The sequence below is a fragment of the Haemaphysalis longicornis genome, unplaced genomic scaffold, assembly GCF_048455015.1.
Source record: "Haemaphysalis longicornis isolate Haplotype H1 unplaced genomic scaffold, Haemaphysalis longicornis Haplotype H1 scaffold_10, whole genome shotgun sequence".
NCBI lineage: Eukaryota > Metazoa > Arthropoda > Arachnida > Ixodida > Ixodidae > Haemaphysalis > Haemaphysalis longicornis.
In genome coordinates, this window is record NW_027526204.1 from 143,880,631 (window position 1) to 143,901,684 (window position 21,054).

The window sequence follows — 21,054 nt, forward strand, 5'->3', positions numbered from 1 at the left end:
AACTCTGGCGTATCACGAGCATTCCGAAAAAAGAAAGAAATACTGGGAGGAAGGGGGCGGTGGAAGGTTGCATTTAAACGTGCCTGCACAATGTAGCAATTTTTAGGGGAACGAAATAACCATGAGGGGCTAATAACTGGGTGCCCTGCTACGTTTGGTCCACCACATGGCCTGCGTGATCACACAGACTGTTCACTCTTGCGTAGGCAAGGTATTGAACACAGGGTAGAGTAAATTAAATGTTCAGAACTGGAAGGAATTATTTTTACGAGGTACCATTCTTGTCAAAAATAGCATTTACATTGCTTTTATTATGCGCTATCTTGTAGTTGCCACTTCAAATATGTATGCCCTTGCATTCCTCTTAGTGCTCACAAACATCACACCCCGTGGCCAAACATGCTCATCCACCTAATCTGCCCTACTTATCATGTCACCTCAAAAGTTCCACCCTTCCCAGAACTTTTTGATCAGCTTTGACCAGCCTTGAGTAGTTGACCAGATCACAATGTATCCATTTCACTTTCAAATCATCATCAACGGCCTATTTAGGTCCACTGCAGGACAAAGGCCTGTCCCATTGACATCTACCCTGCGCTGACTGATTGCATTCCTTGCCTCTGAATTTTCTGATTTCTTTCCACCAAGTTAATGGCCTTCACCTTCTTCTAGTTCTCTCTCTCAGTGACCAAATTCTGTTATTGGCATTGTTGGGTTGTCATTTAGCCTGTCTACACGGTCTTCTGTCTCCTCGTTTCATTGGCTCGAATTTGTTTCGAAGGGTTATGTTGAATTCCTGCTTCCTGTCTCTCACTGACTTCATGCTGGGTTTCTTACTTTTTACGAGTTTCCTTCTTTCTCTTTCGAGATTTAGCCTTAGCTTGCGTCTAATCCTCTGAACCTGGCCATGATCACTGCTCCGAATCTGGCCTAGCACCTCTACGCCCTGCACAATTCCTGGACTGTCACTACAAATGAAGTCAATTTTATTTTTACTGAACCGTCACGAGTTTTCCAAGTCCATTTCGTGTTTTTACGTTTGCGGAAGGATGTGATCATTACCCTCAGGCTATTCCTCTCTGCAAATCCCACCAGTGCATCTTCTTGACTTGTGCGACTGCCTCTTCCAAAGATTCCCACTGACCTGTCTCCTATTTGCTTCTTGCCTACTTTTGCATTATCCTCCAATTACATTCGTGAACTGCGTTGTTCCCTCCGTCACTGCTGATTCAATGTCCTCATAGAAACTTCTTTCGGCATCACCGTAGTTGGCTGTTGGCGCATAGGCTTGTATTATCTTTAAACTATATCGCCTGATCACGACTGCTACTCTTTTGTTAATGCTAAAGAATTCCATCACATTCCTTGCTATTTCTCTCACTTTGTGCTCTTTGTTTTCTTGGGGTGCCCAGTAGCACCCGCTAGTGAACTCCACATAGCCTTCTCCTGTTATAACTTCACTTAATCCTATCCCACTTAATATCCGAGAGCTCCTCTAGTAGTACAGCTAAGCATCCCTCACTAGACAGGGTTCGCACGTTGAACGTTGCCAGCGTCAATTTCCAATGGTGGTCTGTCTGGACCCAGGGATTCTTAGCACCCTCTGCTGTATCGCTGTTCTGACCGCCGCCGTGGACAGGCGTTCTACAGCTGCTGGGGATGAGGGCTCTTAGGGATGTAAAGGCTCTTCGAGCATGTGAGGCGCGGCAAGCAAGCAATGAGCGAGTTTCACAGGCTACGGTGCAAGAAAGATGCTAGATGGGCTAGATGGCAGAATACGGGTTCGATTGGATTTTATCACGGCAGTGGTTACATTGGGGAGTTCCTGCTCTCAATGCTGCCAAATGCTTAAATTAAATTTTCTGAATGTGTTGTAACTTTGCATACTACACGGAAACTTGATTGCTACAAAACTTAAAATCAATGACAAACACCTTATATTTTTATGAAAAGACAGAGTCACTGATTATGACCGTGTAAGAAATCAAGGGTTCTCAAGGACCGCTAAAAAATTCCAGGACTTTCAAGGCCTTGAAAATGACACTCGTAAATTCAAGGGTTTTCAAGGACATGTGCGAACACTGCAACGAAAGTAGGGGAAAACAACACTTTTTAAGGGGACAAATTCATCAGATCGGGGAGTTTCTGGTTGGAAGGTGGCATGGGACTTTGAATTTTTGCGATGATTTTGTCCAGATTCGTTCATGCCTTGTTTTCTGTTGCATTAAGCACACACATAGGTTGTCAGTAAAAAAAATATTTTTCCGCGACATTGTGATTTGCCCGCTCCGGATATTGCAACACCAGGGTTTCCAACCATTGCAGCTAAAGCGGCCGATCCAACAGAGGCACCCGAAGCCCACAAGGCCAACCAGCACTCCATGACTGCCTATCTCAACAAAATGGAAAGTTGGGCGAGCTGGTGGGTATTCATGTTGAAATGCAACAGCGCAAGAAACGATGAGAGATACAGTAGAAATCCACAAGACGGGTGCTTTTTCACAAAAACAGCGTCAGTCTCGTGAATTTCTTCTGTCTCCCGCGTCATTTCCTGTGCTGTTACATTTAAACATGACTATCTATCGTTGGCAGTTCAACCACAAAAAAATGTGGTCATTGTGCGGGAAACGTGTATTCAAACCTTGTTTCCACAACACGTCTTGTATCGCAAATTACATAACCTTTTTCATGTAACTAGAGTACATAATATGTTTCCCATTAAACTAACTTGGAGCACACCCTGCTCGTAGCCCAATGGGATATTCCATTATCGTGGTACAATGAAACATGTTCCATACTGCAAAACTACCGAAAATGTTCCGTCACAAAGTTGTGAAACTCAGTTACATCGTGTGACTACGGTGTACGGCGGTAACACCACAGTACAAAACATATTTTTACTGCAACAATATGAAAGATATTTGTTTGAGATGCCGCGGAAAAGCCGGCTGGTGTTGTATGGGCGACATGGTTCGAGTAGGAAGACTAGCAGAAAAAGATGCTTTCCCCTTTTTGCGAAATGTTGCATTTATTGTTGCACTATAGAGACTTGCGTGGCTGTCCTCTGGACGTCTTGGCAAAAATGTCCCTGACTGCCTTCCTTCCAAAGGCGATACGCTTTGCAGCTGGAACCTCTGTCGGGTTGTCCTTAACCACCTTCCTAACGACATCTGCAACGAAAAAACAACATTGGCAAAACAACGTTTATTGCCACGTAGTACACAGACTGTAACAAGCACAACTTTACCATAAAGGTACACACATATATATATACGCCTCAAGCGCTGCCTGTAGGGGCGCTACTGAAATCCCCCTAGTGGCCTGTTTCGAAACCAAACGTGGGAGTCGCCGTCCCGCTCCCCACTGTCACCACTGCTTTTGGGGCACGTTCGAGACTGAGATTTACCATTTCTATGCGTTCGAAACACGTATTAATGTGAAGCAATCGGCCTGTTCGCTAATGTGGTGTATTTACGAGAGGGCGCGATCCATTTCTGGCGCGATCTTAGTGTGGTACATTCGGACGATAGGAGCGCCAGGTGTATGTCACAGACCAATGTTGCGAAGCCAGCATAAGCATGGAACTGATTGTAATTCCACTGCCCTGAAATTTACTAACAGTGTCTCCGTAAGCAGCGTTTCCTCAGATGGCCATGCGATGCCTATACACTATGATGTAAATCGGTTTTGTGCACTTATATATTCCTCCGGAGTAGGGATGGGCGAATATAGATTTTGAGGTTCGAAGCGAATTCGAAGCGAATAGTGATTTGGTCGAATAATTTCGAATCGAATAGTTCGAATAGTGCACATTGCAAATCACAAAGACAAATGAGCAACTTGTGACCTGACTAATGTACACATTTTTTTTCTAATAATTAGAACTCACGTAGGCACAGCATTGTGTAAAACTATTACCAGTTGAACATTTATTGCAAAATCTTACACACAGCTTTCCTTTGCTGTATTCACAAGTTTTCATGAAGAAATGCCTGTTGCGTCACATGCTCTAGGTGCAGCAGTTTCCGCCGGCTGCTCATTCACAAGTTTAAGCGCCGCCTAGAAGCTCCGCTAAAAAAAGAAGCATTGTAGCCACTAGTATCCTCGGCCGTAGCCAAGCAAAGCGCAAGTGGCTGGCCGCCATTTTGAATAGGCTCGCTTAGTGCGGCGTACTGCCGCGCTGTGCGAGCCTATTCAAAATGGCGGCATGCCTATTCAAAATGGCGGCCTGTACAAGTCTGCTGGCTTCGTGCCGCTATGTTCGGAGCGGTGTCGTTTCAGTGCCGCCTTTTTTTTTTAACTTAAGTGTGCTGGCGGCCGAGAGCTTCGTCGAACCTCTAGGCAAGGCAGCAACTCGGCAGTGCCGGCACTGATAATAGATATGTCCGCGTCGGTGGGTCTTGAGCCAAGCCTGGGGTAACTCTCGGAAAGCTTGACCGAAAAGCTTGGCTTTTAGCTGCCTATTCGGGAGCATCGAATAATTCGAAAATATCGAATACCTGCATTCGGATCGAAGCGAATAACGAATAGAGAGCTATTCGATCGAATATTCGACAATACCGAATATTCGCCCATCCCTACTCCGGAGCACTCATACCTGACGGCACGCCAGTTACGACTGCTGATATAATACCTCGGATATTGATCACTACCTTGGTCGACCAGTGTGGCACAAATTTTACGAACGTTCTACAAAAGAAGTACGGTAAATAATACAAAAGAACACCTGGGCTTCTGCACCTGACAAAAAATTTAATGCTGGGTCGTCTTGTCCTGAGGTGAGCACTCTCAAACATTCATCATCTGCTACAGATATCCTCTGCAACCAGCACGGCGACGGGCTTATATAGCAATTGCTGCGCCCGTGACCTAACGCGTCGTCGAAACATTACCAATCGACACAGGGAGCCTGCAGAAACCAGCAAAAACTTAAATTAGATGGCCTTATCAAATACCCCACTCTTCCAGCGACACCTTTTATCATTGCGAACTCCCTGCCCTCTACTTTGAAAAATGCGTCCACCGAGTGATCACCTGGGCGTTGAAGACGAAAAACAAAAGGAAATTGAATGCGCAGGTTGTGTGTGTGATTACTAAAACGTTCATTTCCTTGATTTCGCTCTGAATTTGTGCGCAATGATATTTAAGTGTCCCCCCCCCCCTCCCCACGTGCTGCGAAATATCGGTGCATTTCGCATCTAGTTGGTCTAATGAGCACGACCTTGCTTAAGTTTCGACAAACGTTTTTACCATTTCCGAAACTGCACAGGGTTTTCCCAATCCCATACAAGCTGTTCTGTTTCTTTCGGACTTGGCGGACAATTTATTTTTCCGTGGTCTCATTAACTTGCCTTGGTCCTTGCTATAAGGCGTGAGTGGGCACATATTTAACGAACCACAGCCTTGAAATATACTTAACATTTTTGCGTGGCTTAGGTATATTCTCATAAAAGGCACAAGTTATTGTCAGGTATTGGGAGATCACATCCCCGAAACATATTTTTCTACAACATTTATATTCGAAACAAAGCGGCATTCGTTGTCCGCGCTGCAAAACGAAACCAACCTCTCAATGTGCCAGTATCAGGTCTAAACGAGGTGGTAATAGAATTCACTTGTGCCTGACGTATTAAGAGGTGACAGTAATAATATGCTGCTGCCGTCGCCGACGCCCGTAAGAACGGCCAAGAAGCGTGCAGAACCGCGTCACCGGATAGCTCTTGTTGGTGTTTGAAAACTCTACCAAAACACAGCTGTTTTTTTAATTGTCCTGATGTCTGTAAGCATTTGCTTACAGACATCACTATAACAAGCTGTTTAGGGTGCGGAAGGGAAAAAAAAAAAAACGGAAGAGAACCAAAACCCTGCATGAGTCCCAACGAGCCACGCAGCGCTTCTCCCGTAAGCGCCGCAGAGAAGCGGCGGCAGGTGGCGCAGCGATCGCAAAGCTCAAGGCGTATAGGCTACTTAATCGGGCTATGCAGATAAAACACAAGTTTGGTTCAATTGAAAGATTGCCTCGCTGGAATCATACTGACACCACTTTTAACGCACATTTCGCTCAAATAAGCTACATAATTAGGGAAAAGGGGAATGGCCATGCAACCCGCTAGCTCATTCTCCACAACAGAACCTGTGATGTCCCATGCCCAGCTGTGCGATTGGCTGAGGCCGGCAAAAGCAAATGCAAATTAGGCAGGGCTTAGACGCTTGCCAAACAAGCTATTTGTGCCTAAATGTAGGTCACATTCTTTTTATAGCAGTAAGAATGGTGGGGCGAACAATTAAAGTTAGGAATGAACACGTAAACACTAAAGCAGTTGGTGCGGCACTTAGCCAGCTGACACCGCCAACACAGCCGTCGAACGTGCTGGACTTGTCTGAAACAATATTCTAGTTCACTGTAACTTACCCACTGACACGAGCAGCACGGTCGCTTACGTGACCGTGTTTGTCGAGTTGTAGCTTAAGTTTTAGGAAACCAATCAGTCCGAATCTTAAACGAATCTTAAGTTTCAGGAAACGAAACAGAATCAGTCAGCCCAGCATTTAGTCGAACTGCGGGTCGTCGCAATTCGTTCACTCAGTTCAAACTAAGCCCCGACACATTTGTGCCAGGAAAAAGTTTGTTAGTTTTTATCTTTTTTTTATCGCAACTTTTATCGCACAGCATAAAACCAAGGTGTGGGAAGCACTTTTTGCACTCGGTGAACTAGCAGAGCGGTCCGCAGCACCACCACACATTTGCGATCTTTTTGCTGCCTAAGGAATGCAGCCGCTAGAAATGAGATATTTGTGAGAACTTAAGAGACGCTTACCGCACGAGCGCTATTCAAGAAATAGTCATCTAAGCTGCTTATAATGCTAAAATAAATAACAATGCAAACCGGCTATACGATATATACTTTATATTTCCACTCCTGACAGTGCTGGCTTATGGCCAAGCGGTCTGGAGCACTAGGTATAATGATTTGCAATTCGCAAGTTCAAATACCCAAAAGTGCATGTTTTTTTTTTTTAGGTTGATTTTTTTGTTTTGGGGCAATGTTTTCTATACTGAATTCACTATTTTTGCGCTGTAACGTTCATTGCTCCATTAGCAAGTTTGCAGAGCGCGTCCAGACTGACATTGATGCGCCGGCAAGTTCTCATTGGCGTGGTGTTGCCATAAGCACCGACTGCTTGCGTGACCTTTGGCCTGGTGCGAACATGCCTCTTAAGCGGCAACCACATGGAGCTTTTTGCTCGCGCCTGGCAGCTGTCGGCGTCTCTGGTGGCCACGCGAAATACGTTGGAGAGCACAATTTACCCCACCAACGTCTGCCAGTTTGGTTTGTTAGCTCAAAACTGCCTAATTGGTCAAATTGGCTCTTTCTTTTTTTGAATCCGGAGCTCCCCAACATCCGTTTCAAGTCGCCACTAGGAGACGCCGACGGCCGGCAGCCGCGAGCGAAACGCTCTATGTGGTTGCTGCTTTACTATACAGGCACGAGCCAGGCAAGCTCCAAAGATGGGCAAAACCGCATCGCATTCGAGCATCTCCGGTGACACAGAGGGTGTTCATCCACTATGTACGCCTTGGCTGGTGATTTTTCTGATTCCAAGTCATGCTGGCAAGCTTATCTGATGAATTTTACAGCCGACAACATTGCAGAAGCATGTTATGCCGATTACTGAGGTACTGAGAATGCCCAGCCAATGATGACGTCGGATGCCAAGCATGTTGTTTCACAGAACCAACTGAAACTGGTTTAAATTATAATCTTGGACATCGTCCAATGAGATTGCATCTCGTATGGGCACCATTGGTGTTAGTTGTTGCGACCACCGCAAATGTTGAATATTATTGTTACTTCTTTCAGGCTGTATAAATTAAATACCGTATTTATTCGAATATAGGTCGACCTTTTTTTTCCGAAAATGTGCTTAAAAATTGAGGGTCGACCTATAATCGTGACCGAAGAACCTCGACCTATAGTCGTGATCAAAAATGGCGAGCGCACCGAGCGATCCGTTTCTCCGTCGCGCCCGGCGCTCCTCAATTTGAGGCGGCTGCGCGGAGCATCTAGAACAAAGACAGGCAAGAAAATAAAGGAAAAAATAACAAAACAATCAGCGTAAGAAAGCCACCCACAGTCACTGCCGGCTATCGCGCATTACTTGTGGCCGAACCGCACGAGCGAGCTTACGTACTGGCTAGAGAGCCAGATTGGCTTGGCTTGGTGACTTCGGAGCCGCGGTAGCGGCTAGCGCGAGGTGGGGGTAAAGGTAACTTTCGCCACCTAGCGTAGCCACCTCGTGAACGGAACGGCGTTGCCTGCTTCACTCGCTGTCTCTACTATCTCCGGTTCTCCGTTTCATGCGCTTTCTTTGTGTTTGCTTCGTTGTGATTTCCGCACACAATGTTTTTCTCGTACGCATTTCGCGATGTCACGTCAGACTTTAAGCGCCGGGTGATCCTGTTTGCTGAGAACTTGAACAACTGCGCCGCTCAGCGAGAGTTAGTCGTTAATGAAAAGCAGATCAGGGGATGGCGGAAACAGCGGGACGAACTTTTTGCTTGTAGGGGACTGCGTCGTGCGTTTCGTGGTGGGAGGCACGATGCTCTCGAGAAAAAACTCCGGCTGCACGTGGAAGAGGAGCGTGCGAAAGGACACCGAGTGTCCTGCGAAGATATTCAGACCAAAGCTCAACAGTTAGCGCTGCGAGGCGGGATTGGCCGTTCAGCCTTCAAAGCCAGTCGGGGGCGGGGGTGGGTAATGAACTGCGGCGCATGCGGCGCAAGTTCCGACGACGACGCAGTGTGTGGCTCCGACCAGTGAGGTGACCGCGTTGTAAATAAATGGGGGTTTTAAAAAGTTTCCTCAAGTTTCTTTCTTAAAAGTATGGGTCGACCTATAATCGAATATATTATTTTTTTTTTCGGCAACTTCAATTTTTAGGGGGTAGACCTATATTCGTGCTCGACCTATTTTCGAATAAATACGGTACTTCTTTATTGACCGGATAAACGATAAAAAGAGTGTTTGGTGGAGCCAATGTATCCAATGCAAAAAAGTTTGGCAAATTCACTTCAGTGTCCCTTTAAGCCTCAGAAGGCCAAAAAAATTTAAGAACTGCTAGAATTTACCCCACCTGGGAAAAAAAAAAACCAAAAATCTAGGCTGTTGCTGCCAAAGATCTCCGCTTGCACACAAATTATGCTTATATTGACAGAGCAGGTTGACCACTGATGGCAAAGAAAATAGTACCTTACTAGCTTATCGGAACGGTCGTCTGCCATCCAGTCAACATACACACCTCTGCCCACATGACACATGGCTACACTCGGGGTGTTGTTCATTTTTTTCTTTTTGAAGTGCCACCTTTAGGACACCCTGTATCAAACTTCATACGTGGAGGATCGTCATAATCAGAGTTACTCAATATAGACAGTTGCGAAACTCCGCTTCAGAGTCCGGGCGGCGCTAGCCCCTCCACTCCGTGGAAGCTGAGGGGCAAGTCGACGCGCGCGGCACCTAGGAGATAAAAACGGAACTTCGCTAAACTATTATTATTCAAAATTCTTCTGTAAAATAAAGATTGCTTTTTAAATTAAAACACAATAATTACGTAAAATTTACTCGTGTTTTTGCGGCTTTTCTTTTTGTGACTTACGGCAGCAGCCGCAAGCACTTGAGTACTGCTTCAACGTCCTGCCGACAGACGACAGGCTAGTCAACTTGCCCCGTGCTTGCCCCGGCGCAGGGGGGCAACCGAAGACCGGCTTTCAATACATGGGGCCTATGGGGAGTTTCGCAACTGTCTATATCAAGTAACTCTGGTCATATTCACACTGCTGTGCACCAGTGGCTGCAATTGTAGGACGCATCACATTAGAAAGACAGACTGAATTTAAACAGTGAAGCTGTTCTTGGTTGAGGCTTTAATGGGACAAAATGTGGTCATGTGGTACAGCAATGTGGAGAGAGCATAGCTTAGCAAGGTAGGAGAGCGGGCGCCAAGAACGAGACGCTTATATAGGCATCACTTTTCTGTGCTAAAATCAGGTGGCAATACAGTATTTACTCGCGCAATGATATCACACTTTTTTTCCAGAAAATTCGATGCAAATTTAGGGGTGTGTTTATTACGCGGGGTAAATTGTTCGCGAAACATGTTTGAGCACAGTAAACGCAAGCAAGATGTTGGTCAAAATTTTTACGACAGGTCTCATGAACATAAAAAATGATAAACAAAAACACAACAAGAACTCCCCACACCGCCGCCTGTTGCTTTGCAAAGTGACGCAACATGCAGCGTTGTCGTGAATTACAGAATGTGCCGGAACGAGTTCGCTGCGAGGTGACAGCAGTTTGATCAATAAGTGGCTGCCGCTGCCACAGTGAGGGACATCAAAACAGACATGGCTGCCCACGCAGCAACCTGAGCGCATTTTTGTCTTTGTCTTGTGAGTAATAATTATGTGCATTTAGAGAGAGTTCATTCCTCATCAATATTGAACACATGCTTGCCGATATCGCTAATATCGGCGAAAATGCCGCAATAACGTAGCCGTGTCCTGTCTGAAAGGGAAGGAGAAAGAGGTACGCACGACCATCATCAGCTAGACTTGGCACACATACGACATATTGCTGCGGCTAGTTCAGGGTGCGTTCATTGTGCGAGAAATGAAGAAAAATCGAACATTGACGGCAAACTGCAGGGGTGCGATCAATACGCGAGTGCGATCATTATGCGAGTAAATACGGTATTCATACATGTCCACACTGTTGAGCAAAAAGAAAACATTACGCATATTTGAGACCAGATATCAATACATAAGTGACATTTGCATAAGTGACATTTGCATTGTTCTTTCAATTAAAAATATGTGGCTGCTGGACTTTTGCGACAGCACATAAAAAAATACACTGTGAAAAAACAAAGCGCTTGTGACGCTCCCTCGTGGGGGTTTTCCAAGTTAAAAAGTAACAAAAGGCTCCAGTAGATGGCGCGAGCAGTGGAACATGGCAAAGTTGAATTGGCACAAACGGGGCTCAATCTTCTGGCTTTGAGTTCTATGAAGCTTAGCCTCACAATTAGGGAATTCCAGGCAGCCTCACTGTTAATATCAGCGTTCGCAACGAGCATAGTCAGTGAAGCTGAACTAATTTTTTCGTAATAGTTGCCTACAAATTTTGAAGCGAGCACCCTTACTCTCAACCGTGCTTCGCGTTCCCTCTCTCCTGCTATCAGCATTTGCTAAGAGGTGTGGAAGTATGAAATTTGGGACTGCGATTCACATACTAATAGCAAGCACTGACTGCAAATCACACCGAATATTTTTGAATATACAAATATCTTTCCATTAGTGTGTACAGAGCCTCTAAAACAAGGCTACAGAAACAAAACTTGGGCAGTCAGGACCTAACACATCTGGGTATTCACGTAATAGTGCATGATAAGATAATGGTACAAAAAATGGTTAAAAAAAAACAATGTTCCACATCAGCTAAAGTACACCAAAGTTAGTGTGCACTTATTTTGCGGAAGGCTTACACACGGCAAGCTTTCTTGCACAGCTTTACCGTCGTGCAAGAAAAACCAACACGGAGGCTCTTCTGAAGTTGCGCTGGGTATGCTCATAAAGACGGGCACACGAAAAAACGTTCACTTTCACGTCTTTATGGGAATACCCAGCGCAACTTCCCTTGAAAGGATGCCACACCAACTAGCCAACACGAATGCATAAGTCGTGCAGTGAAGCTTGCAAGTACGCATGCTTTGAGCCTGAGCAAACTTCTCTTGCTATCAGAATTCGTAAATTTAAAAATTTCGAAACCTGAATGCGTTCACCGGCAAAACTGCAATGCACATGAAGTGGGATACCAAACACAGTTTGCAAAGTATTCAGTTGTGAATATGCGCCCACGTCTAATTTAAAAAATCCTGACTCCCTCCATCTAACGATGACGCTGGTTGAACGCGAAGCTTTTCCGTGATGGAGTTTTGGGTTGGCCAATCCCCCACTGCAAGCATGTCGTCTACTCTGCAGGTACGCAACACTTTTCTAGATTACCCAAGCAACTCCAGGCTGTGCACTCCATAGGCTAATATTTGGGTTTGGGGTGTACGACGCGAATCGGTACATGCTGCTTGGTGCTCAGTAAGCAACTTTCTGGGTGGCTGCTGGATTGATGCGTTAACCCCAAGATGTGACGTTAGGCCTAACGTCCTAAACCTCAAAATGGGAAGTTAGGCCTAACGTTCCGTGGCTAACAGCCTTACAGCATGCAGAGCAACACCATTCTTCTCGTGACGGATTCTTTGGTTGTCTGAGTTTTCTAAACCGCTTCAACCATGTCGAAATGGAGCAATCGGATAGACGCCGGTAAGGGACCCAGGTTCGGTTCCTACCACAGTTAGCTTTTTTTTTTTTTTCACCTCACCCACGATCATTCATCATCATCATTATCAAAGTTGGCTTTCCTGCAGGGCGTATTGGCATACAATGGTATCAGTGAGGACACTGAAGCTTTGCTTAAAATTATCTTAGCGTATTTCCAAAACACCAGAATTTCTTTTTTTTGTCTGCAACAGTATTGACAGTACCGTTGACATTGCAATTGTGGCACTGCTGACTCCCATTAAAATAATAAGGACACACATCCCAACTTACCCATCACGGCTTCTACTTTCTCTGGTGTGGCGACCTGTTTGGCCACACCATCCGGAGTCCGCCCAGTGAAGTTCCGAATCTTCCTTTCCGCTTTAGTCCAAAAGTGACGGGCCATGTCCCTTGCGGCCTTCACTTCATTCTTTGAATATAAGATGCGGTTCAGTTTTGCCTCTGGCATGTACAGCCCTTCCCCCAGATACACCTAGAGTAAGGTACGGCGTACAAAACAATAAAAACTCATTACTACCCTCAAAAACAGACTTGTCTCAATTGGCAAAGTGGAGACCTCATCCACTATGAAAACTCAGGGGCAAATGCTTGTTTGGCCTTGTTTCTAAGTCAGCCCTTGCCAGATTCCGGAGGTTAAATTCTTTGCTCCAGCTTGAAATGTGTGTCAAAGCCAACTGACAGGTATGCACTTTTTACTGCTCGGCTTCAACAGGCGGTATGAACAGATGGAAGCGGTCCCTCTAAATCTGGGCCCTGTTCGGCTGTTTCCAGGTTTAAAGAGTGAAAAATTACTTAAAACCAGAATTAAGTCATCTCACAGGTTTAATAACTACTCTTAAAATATTTAAAGTAAAGCTGAAACCTCTTTGCTGGTTGTAGTTTTCATAGCTGGCATTAAGAATTCGCATTTAAGGGGGGACATCAGTCATGAAACAACTTCTTTTAATTTAAGCAAACCCTGTGAAACTTGTCAGTCTTGCTGCTCTTTCCCCACTGATTTCAAATATGCCATTATTTTTTAAGTCAATTAGTTACCAAGACAATTAGAGATAAGTAGCCATTTTCGGCGGAACAATAGACAAAACAGTGTTAGTCATAAAACTGTAATCTTTATATTTTCCAATAATATGAACCCTGGTGAATTCAATAAATATGAAACAGGTTTTTGATGCATCACTTGAAACTAATTTTACAGCTCATTAAACTTTGAAGTGTTTGAAATGGGTACTTGAAATAGTTCCTTGCCACTGGTGCCACCAAGGTTTAATGAGCTGGAATGCCAGTTCCAAGTAGTGCATCAAAAAACTTTCATTTATTGCATTCACCAGGGTTCATATTATTGAAAAATATAAAGATTACAGTTTTATGACTAACACTGTTTTGTCTATTGTTCCACCAAGAATGGCTAATTACCTCTAATTATCTTGGTAACTAATTGACCGACTCAAAAAATAATGGCATATTTGAAATCAGTAGTGGAAAAGCAACAAGACTGAGAAGTTTCACAGTGTTTGCTTGAAAATTAAAAGAAGTTGCTTTAAAGGGGCCCTAAATAGGCTTCCGAAGGTCGCCATTTCAATCGGGCAATCGCTAGAGTACCCCTTCACGACAACGTGTACCAAATATTACACCTCTGCGTAAAGCAGGGGCTGCACAAACACGAAAAAAAGATTTCACTTTCTCTCCTGGCTCACCAACCATACCTTGCCGCCACACTTGTGCGCTCTGACGCAGTTCTTTCCGGCTCTGACGCGCCTCTATGACGCACGAGACACTGCCCAGTGGTGCGGCGCCGCGAACGCGAACCACAGCGACAGCGCTCACCATGCAACCGGAATCTGGTGGGCGGAGCATGCGCGTCGAGTGCTAAAAAAAAAAAAAGCGCGCGCAGGGCTTGCCACAGCCAATGACTGCACGTACATCAAGGAGGGTGATGGATTGCCCTGTTTCTCTCGGTGGTCTTGCACCGGGTCGATGACGTCGCGGCTTCCACAGTGCTTCGGAGGAGCTACTAGAGGAGGAGAGCCCCAGGCCTTATGGGTGGCCCCTTTTAATGAGCGATAACTCGGCTAATACTTAACGCATTTAAACAATTTTTGCGGCATGACGTTCCTTGGATAGTACTCCAGTGACTGCGCACGTAAAATCGTAACATTTGGCAGCCTATTTAGGGCCCCTTTAAGACGTTGCTTTAAGTTGCTTAGCAAATTAATGAGTCTCTTCATAATAAAGAGGACCTGTTCTCCGGCTTTATATGGGCATATTGTATGCTGCTTATTACTCTTTCAATTCCATCCTTCAAGCAGATCAAAAATTCCAATTATTTCTTTCTCGACTTACTTGTCCATTGCTTTCAGTGAACAACTTGGGAGTTGGCTGGCCAACCACACTTTCACTGGTAGCAGAGGTTACAGAACCTGAAAATGGAAAAAAAAAAAAAGCACCTGAATATGAGTGGCAATTACAAATTGCACTAGCTTACTAGCACTACGAGGCAACAGAAGAACGTGTAACAGCAGCTGACTTCAAACAGATCTAAATGAAGATTTTGATTGCTTATACATTACAAAAAGTTGTTCCCTTGGCTAAAAAAAGAACCACGAAAACCCACCAAAGTGAAAAAATGAAAAAGAAATGCAACAAATGCAACGGAGTCTGAAGTTAGCCACAGTTACCTACTACACCTGATGGTGAGAACTGCTTAGCTACTACGGTGGCTAAGGCATTGCACAGCTGAGCCCAAGAACGCAAGTTCAGTCTCCGGCCAATTTGGCTGTTTTTGCGACAGAGGCAAAGGAAATACGACCGCGCATGTGTCAAGATGTTAATGCACAGTAGAGATGCCCAGGTAGTCCAAAGTAGGAAGTCACAGTGCTTCACTATTGGGTGCATCATATTTCAGGTGTAGACTAAGCAAGTTCAATCTCAATATCAGTGTTTCTTATTATAATTAAATAGCATCAAGAAAGTGGACAGATGGCCTGCAGTGACCAGCACTGAGCCAACCAGCTGGGACAAAGGCCGCGCATCAATTGACACTTAATTACACACACTCCCGTGAGCTGAACATCAGCTGTGCGGGACACAAGCTGCCCTCAAGACCCCAAGCAATGTCGGGAGGCCAGCAACATGCGTATGCTTTATGCAGTCAGCAAAGACGACGACAACGTTTCAACCACCTTTGAAGTCTGCAGTGCTCAGTGTTTCTTATATATCCCCCTTATATCCCCTCCTGGCATTGCTATTCACTACTAAAGAATTGCGATACTTTGGTGTGTTTTGTGTTTATTACTGTAAAAGCTGTACAGCATGCATATTTGCCATCTGCTGCTGACGTTTGAATTGGGCTGACGGGCTTGTCAAGCTGCTTCTATGCAGCTTTTATCGTCAGCCTTCCAATGTAATAACGGTAAATTGAAATAAACGATACCTCACCTCACCTCACAGACACCCAGCCACGTTACTGCACAAATTGTTCTTCAATGCTACTGTCGTCTGGGCCCCAAAACACAACATCTCAAATAATACGCTGGTAACCATGGGGACACCTTCTGTTGGTGCTCAAAAGCCCAAAATGGTCTGCTGTAGGTTCTCACAGCAGGATAATGCTTCGAGTGCATGTGTCCGAGCTATCATGACTCATGTATAAATGTATAAATGTTACATGTTAAAATGTATAAATGTTAAAATTTCGTACTTCCTCAAATGCGTACTTTCGAAGCTGAAAACTTAGCAAGATCACAAAAAAATGTCTATTACAGTCAAAGCCGACTGTATGTATAGTAATGCGGTCAGGCTGTAAATCACTCGTGCATCTGATGTCCATCTATTCATTAGCACTGATACTACCAACCCATCTTACCGTGGGTACTATTACTAACGCATGCACTGAGTGAAAAGCAAAACCCTTGTATAGTTTGAAGTGTGTCAAAGTTGAAGGTGTGGCATGCCAGGCAACGTAGCACTTTAAACTCCATATTTACAAAAATTGGCTTACATTTTCCTAATTACTTACACCAAACTAAGAGCATCTAATTTCTAACAGAACCTTTCTGTATGGCACCATACAAAAGGCATATTATAAAAGTGTGCACTTACTCCCTTGTTATTTAAAAATTGCTGGCAGTACAGTGACAGCTAAAGTATTATCGCATAAAAATTTAATTGCACCATATTCCAATGATATGTGATTTATATTGACACCCAGTCCACTGCAATCAATATTACAGTTGGTATGAGAACATTCCAACTGAAAAATAATTGCCACCAAAAAAAAAAAAAAAATTACGCCCCCCTCCCCTTGCGAGAACCCTGGTGTGATGCGACGCTGAAGGGGGTTCCATTGTGCATTTCCGTTGGGTCGATTACTCAAATTGCGTGAGAAATCGTCGGGTAATATGAGAGAGAGAGAGAGAGAGAGAGAGAGAGAGAGAGAGAGAGAGAGAGAGAGAGAGAGAGAGAGAGAGAGAGAGAGAGAGAGAGAGGGGGGGGGGGGGGACGACCGTCGACTGAGGGACCGGGGCCGGAGCGCGGCACTCCGGCAGCGCAGCGCAGCTGTCGAGTGCAGCGCACTCGGGCGCGCAGCGGAGTGCAGCGCGCCAAAAGGAGAGGAGACCGCGGAGAGAGAGGGCGCTGCACATGCGCACAGCGCGCTTGCGCCGCGCGCAGTTGTTGGGAGAGAGTGTTCGCTATCGGCGCTATCGGAGAGAGCAGAGGAGGCGAGCGGAGGAGCGACGCAGCTGTGCGGATGCGGACGACAACGACGCACGCAGGACAGGGCCGCCGGCAAGAGATGCTCCTCTCAGCGTCGCATCTAAAAAATGCGAACATATTGAACAAGAGTGCGAAGCTGGGCGAGTCGGTAAGGATCCATGATTAAAACAGCGCAAGGGACAGGACGAGAAAGGCTGACAAGGATGGGTGCCAATGTATATCACTTCCATTTCATAAAATTTCATTTCCATGCCAAAGATGGTTTCTGTATACATTTCCAATGTCCCATAAAAGTTTTGTAGGTAGTTGTAGATGAACAAAACTCTTTCCAGGCATTACATATCTACAATAAAAAACAGAGTGCTCACGTCTATGGCCCCTGATGTGGTCCAGGAGGGAAGTTTCGGACTCCGCGATGAATGGGCACAGGTGGCAGTCCAACTGTGGGGCAGTCTTGCTGGCCTCGGAATGCTGTGGATCCGCGCTCGTTCCACAGCTCGGCTCAGATGGTTCGACCACTTCCGTCACCACCTCCTCATCCTCTATCTTGATCGCAGCGTCCTCTTCTTCTATCTTGTCCACAACTGCGTGCAAGTCGTGTGGCAAGGAAACTGGGCCACCAGCTACCTTGTTCGGCAGACACAGAAAAGGAGTCGCTCCCACCTAAGAACACTGGCTACAAACAAGGACATTCACACCACTTTTCTATCCCCTCCATTATCAAAGTTTGGCAAACTGCGAATGCCACGAGCCAGTGAATGAGATGCCAGCCGGTAACCGAAAGTAAAGTCGACTGCTTACAGACTAACCTCGTCTGCTGCCTGTTTCTTCTTAGAAACAAATGCCCCTTCTCAGGCATTTTTTTTTATTAAATATTGCAACTTTGACTTCATGCATGTAGCCAAGGTCAGAATAGTTCATCCTAGTACCAAGAACGTTCACCAAACATTAACATGTAGCTCTTCTGTAGCAGCCAGGGTCAAGAGCTGCATTTGACTTGTTTCAGATTCTGACATGTAAAGTTACAAGGCAGTTTTTTGGCGGAAAGAAATTCCATGCAATACTAGTAGGAGGAATGAACTCTGAAAAACTTGACTCATTGAGACATATAGTTACGACACTGAACACTGCTTTATCACACAGGCACAAACTTGGCCTAGTAGCCTTCCGGCTTCCCAGGTTAAAATAAAACCTAATCGGTTTTTTTGCATAAAAAGAAACACAATCACTTGTAAGCAGTCGAATCCTAAAAACTCTACTTTCATGCAACCAGAAACTAGTCATTTCAATGAGGCTTCAAACCAAGATGTCCATCGGAAAGCAATCATCAAAATTTGATTAAAGAAAAGGCACTTTTCTACTGGAAGTTCTTTAAACACCATTGCAGTTTCCATTGGGATGTGCTCATGCTTGATCAATGAAGTAGGCAAGTGCAGCAGAAAGGCACAATATTAGTAGCCTGTGGGCTCTCGATCATTATCGAACATTACAAGTAAAAAATTGCTTTGGCACACATGATTGAAAAAATTCAGGAACGATCATCGCACTACTTGAATGGCTTCATTTTAACTAGCACTGTTCACATTTACATTCAGATGACAAGTAGCGCTCTAAGAAGAAACGTATGTTTCAAGTAGTTCAAAAGAGAAGAAATAAACCTATGCATGCTTTCACCACCAATGTCACTCATTGGGAGACTGCTCGTTTTCAAGATGTAAGCATAAGATCGACCAGGGCTGAAAAATCTAGAATGTGAAAGAAGATCACGTTCACTTATTGTACTCAGACCCGCCTTGGGAACTCTTTTTTTTTTTTCATCATCCATGAGCACTCCATGCAAGAGACCTACTGAAGGCACACAAGGCACTTATACAAAGCCGCCTTGTGAACTCTTTTTTTTTTTTATCATCCATGAGCACTCCATGCAAGAGACCTACTGAAGGCACACAAGGCACTTATACAAAGCAAAAAATTTTCATGACACAAAGACTGCTTTGAAAACAATCAAATGAGCAGACACCACGGATCTTAACAGAACTCAATTAGGTGACTAATAGGTTCAGGTGAGTAGCCCCAGGGCACAGGGTGTAGACTGTCCTTTCCAGTTCTTGCCACAAATTGCATATTTCTCTGGAAGAGGCCGCATCAAATTCCTGGAATAAAAGCGACATGTTTAAGTTCAGTATACAGCTCCTCTAATGGTTAAACGGCTGGCTCAATGGCACTCACTGCAAGGCAGCTATTGGGCATAAAAATAAAACTGTTTCTGTCTTTTTAGGGGTGAGACATCAGCAAGAGATTTGGGTTGCACCTTTTGGAGCAGAAAAATTTCCCTTTTAAAGAAGAATAACCTTGAGTTGGAGCAGTTAAAGACAATTATTATGTTGTCTTAGGAGCTTTAAAAATCAAATCTGTGGCAACTTTGGGGGACAAGTACACTTTTGAATCAGTTTGGAATACTGAACACCAAAACACCCTAGTTACTGCACTACTTTCTCATCAGTTTCTTAAATTTTGTTGAGGCTGCATGCATAGACAATGTAAAGTGCCGTTAAAAAAAATCAAATTTTGAAATGCTGCAGTAATAAGGTATTTTTTTATTTGAAATCAAAAGTTTTTTTATTTATTTGCATGCTGAAAGTATTATTTTGGTAATGCCAGACTGGGTTGTAGAACGAGCGTAGAGCCACGGCAAAATTTTCAGGCAGCGTGGTGCCGGTCATTACACCCCACCAGCACTTACAATTCAATCCCCAAGGCGCACACATTCAACCAGATCGTCTTTGGCATCAAGTTTCCCTTCATATACATAATTAGTGTTTGAGTGTTCAATAATCACTCACTTCATTTCACTTCAATTTTTTTTTTAACTTTTCACTTAACTTCAGATATATAATTATTATGCGCTTGCAGTAACCAATACTGCTATAGGGCGCTTCCCGAAGATGTCACCGCAATGCAGCACATGCTGCAACTTCTACCCTTTCCCGGTTCGCAAGCTAATAACTCAACCTTTTGTACAATCACAATGAGTCCAAAAGTTCCCTTCCCGAACCCTGATTATAGACGCACGCACCGTGTTTTATACTTTGGGACAAACCACGGTGAAGTGGTAGGCCTGTTGTTCTCAATGAAACCCCTCTTTCTATCTGCACAACTTCTTGTAATCTGGCACATGTTTTCAAGCATTAGCCCTGCGTTTACGTCACTGTTCAGGACCACAACGGATAAAACGACTAAACGGGAACCCAACTGACTAATGAACTCATACTTCTAGTGAACTCACACTAGCGTGTGTTTCGTCTTTTTCTTCTTTGTCCAGTGTTAAAGTTCGCTAGAAGTATGAGTTCATTCATCAGTAACGAACTCACCCAACTCTCTGCTTTAATTATACCCAACTGGTTGCGTAACCAAAATGACGAAACAGATAGGAAAAGCGCACTAAGTGCTTGAACTACGGAGCAGCTACTTCACCTGGTGGCTATGTTTTTGTTGCCATAGCAACAATGAATCAGGAAGGCCGTTTCAGCGGACCCGCCGAGAGAGCCAATTGCATTCAGAAGGTATCGCTTGTTTTGTCTCAGTCTTTCTCTTTCTGTCATTTGTACATTTGTGGGTAAGTGAGGATAAGAGGGAACCAGAAAGCAGGTGAGGGTGAGCTCAGCTGATCGAACGATACTAGTATCTAATAGGCTGATGCGGGTTACAAAAAGCACCATTGACAGGCTGCTCAGAAAATAACATTGTCACATCGACCTTCTCCCCTTCTGAAACTAACGTGAGCGTTAAAATTCTCACTTTTCTCGCTGTTTTGGAGCGGTTTGGTGCGATGTAAGCGATTTTAAGGCTCTTTGAGCAGCCTGGCACAGAAAAACAGAATTTTATCAGAACTGCGCAATGTGTGCAGCTGTCTCACCCCTAGAATTTTTCTTGGCTGCATGGGCGAGAGG

The 21,054-nt window shown here is 44.7% G+C and overlaps 1 protein-coding gene across 1 annotated transcript; it reads right to left on the reverse strand.

The window, feature by feature from the left end:
• Positions 1 to 2,605: 2,605 nt before the first annotated feature.
• On the reverse strand, positions 2,606 to 19,827 carry LOC144160138 (uncharacterized). Its single transcript, XM_077691739.1, has 5 exons — positions 19,768 to 19,827; positions 17,473 to 17,767; positions 14,732 to 14,808; positions 12,662 to 12,863; positions 2,606 to 3,170 (listed from the first exon to the last, which is right to left on the reverse strand). The coding sequence occupies exons 1-5, from the start codon at positions 19,825 to 19,827 to the stop codon at positions 3,040 to 3,042; spliced, it is 765 nt and encodes a 254-aa protein (XP_077547865.1). The 3' UTR covers positions 2,606 to 3,039.
• Positions 19,828 to 21,054: the final 1,227 nt, after the last annotated feature.

What these genes read in the sequence shown, in the direction of transcription:
- LOC144160138 (XM_077691739.1), bottom strand. Translation starts at nt 19,827, where the DNA reads ATGACCGGCACCACGCTGCCTGAAAATTTTGCCGTGGCTCTACGCTCG. An exon ending in TACGCTCGTTCTACAACCCA is followed by an intron (nt 17,768 to 19,767) that starts GTCTGGCATTAC and finishes CAGTGTTCTTAG; the next exon opens with GTGGGAGCGACTCCTTTTCT. An exon ending in GAAAGTAGAAGCCGTGATGG is followed by an intron (nt 3,171 to 12,661) that starts GTAAGTTGGGAT and finishes TTTTCGTTGCAG; the next exon opens with ATGTCGTTAGGAAGGTGGTT.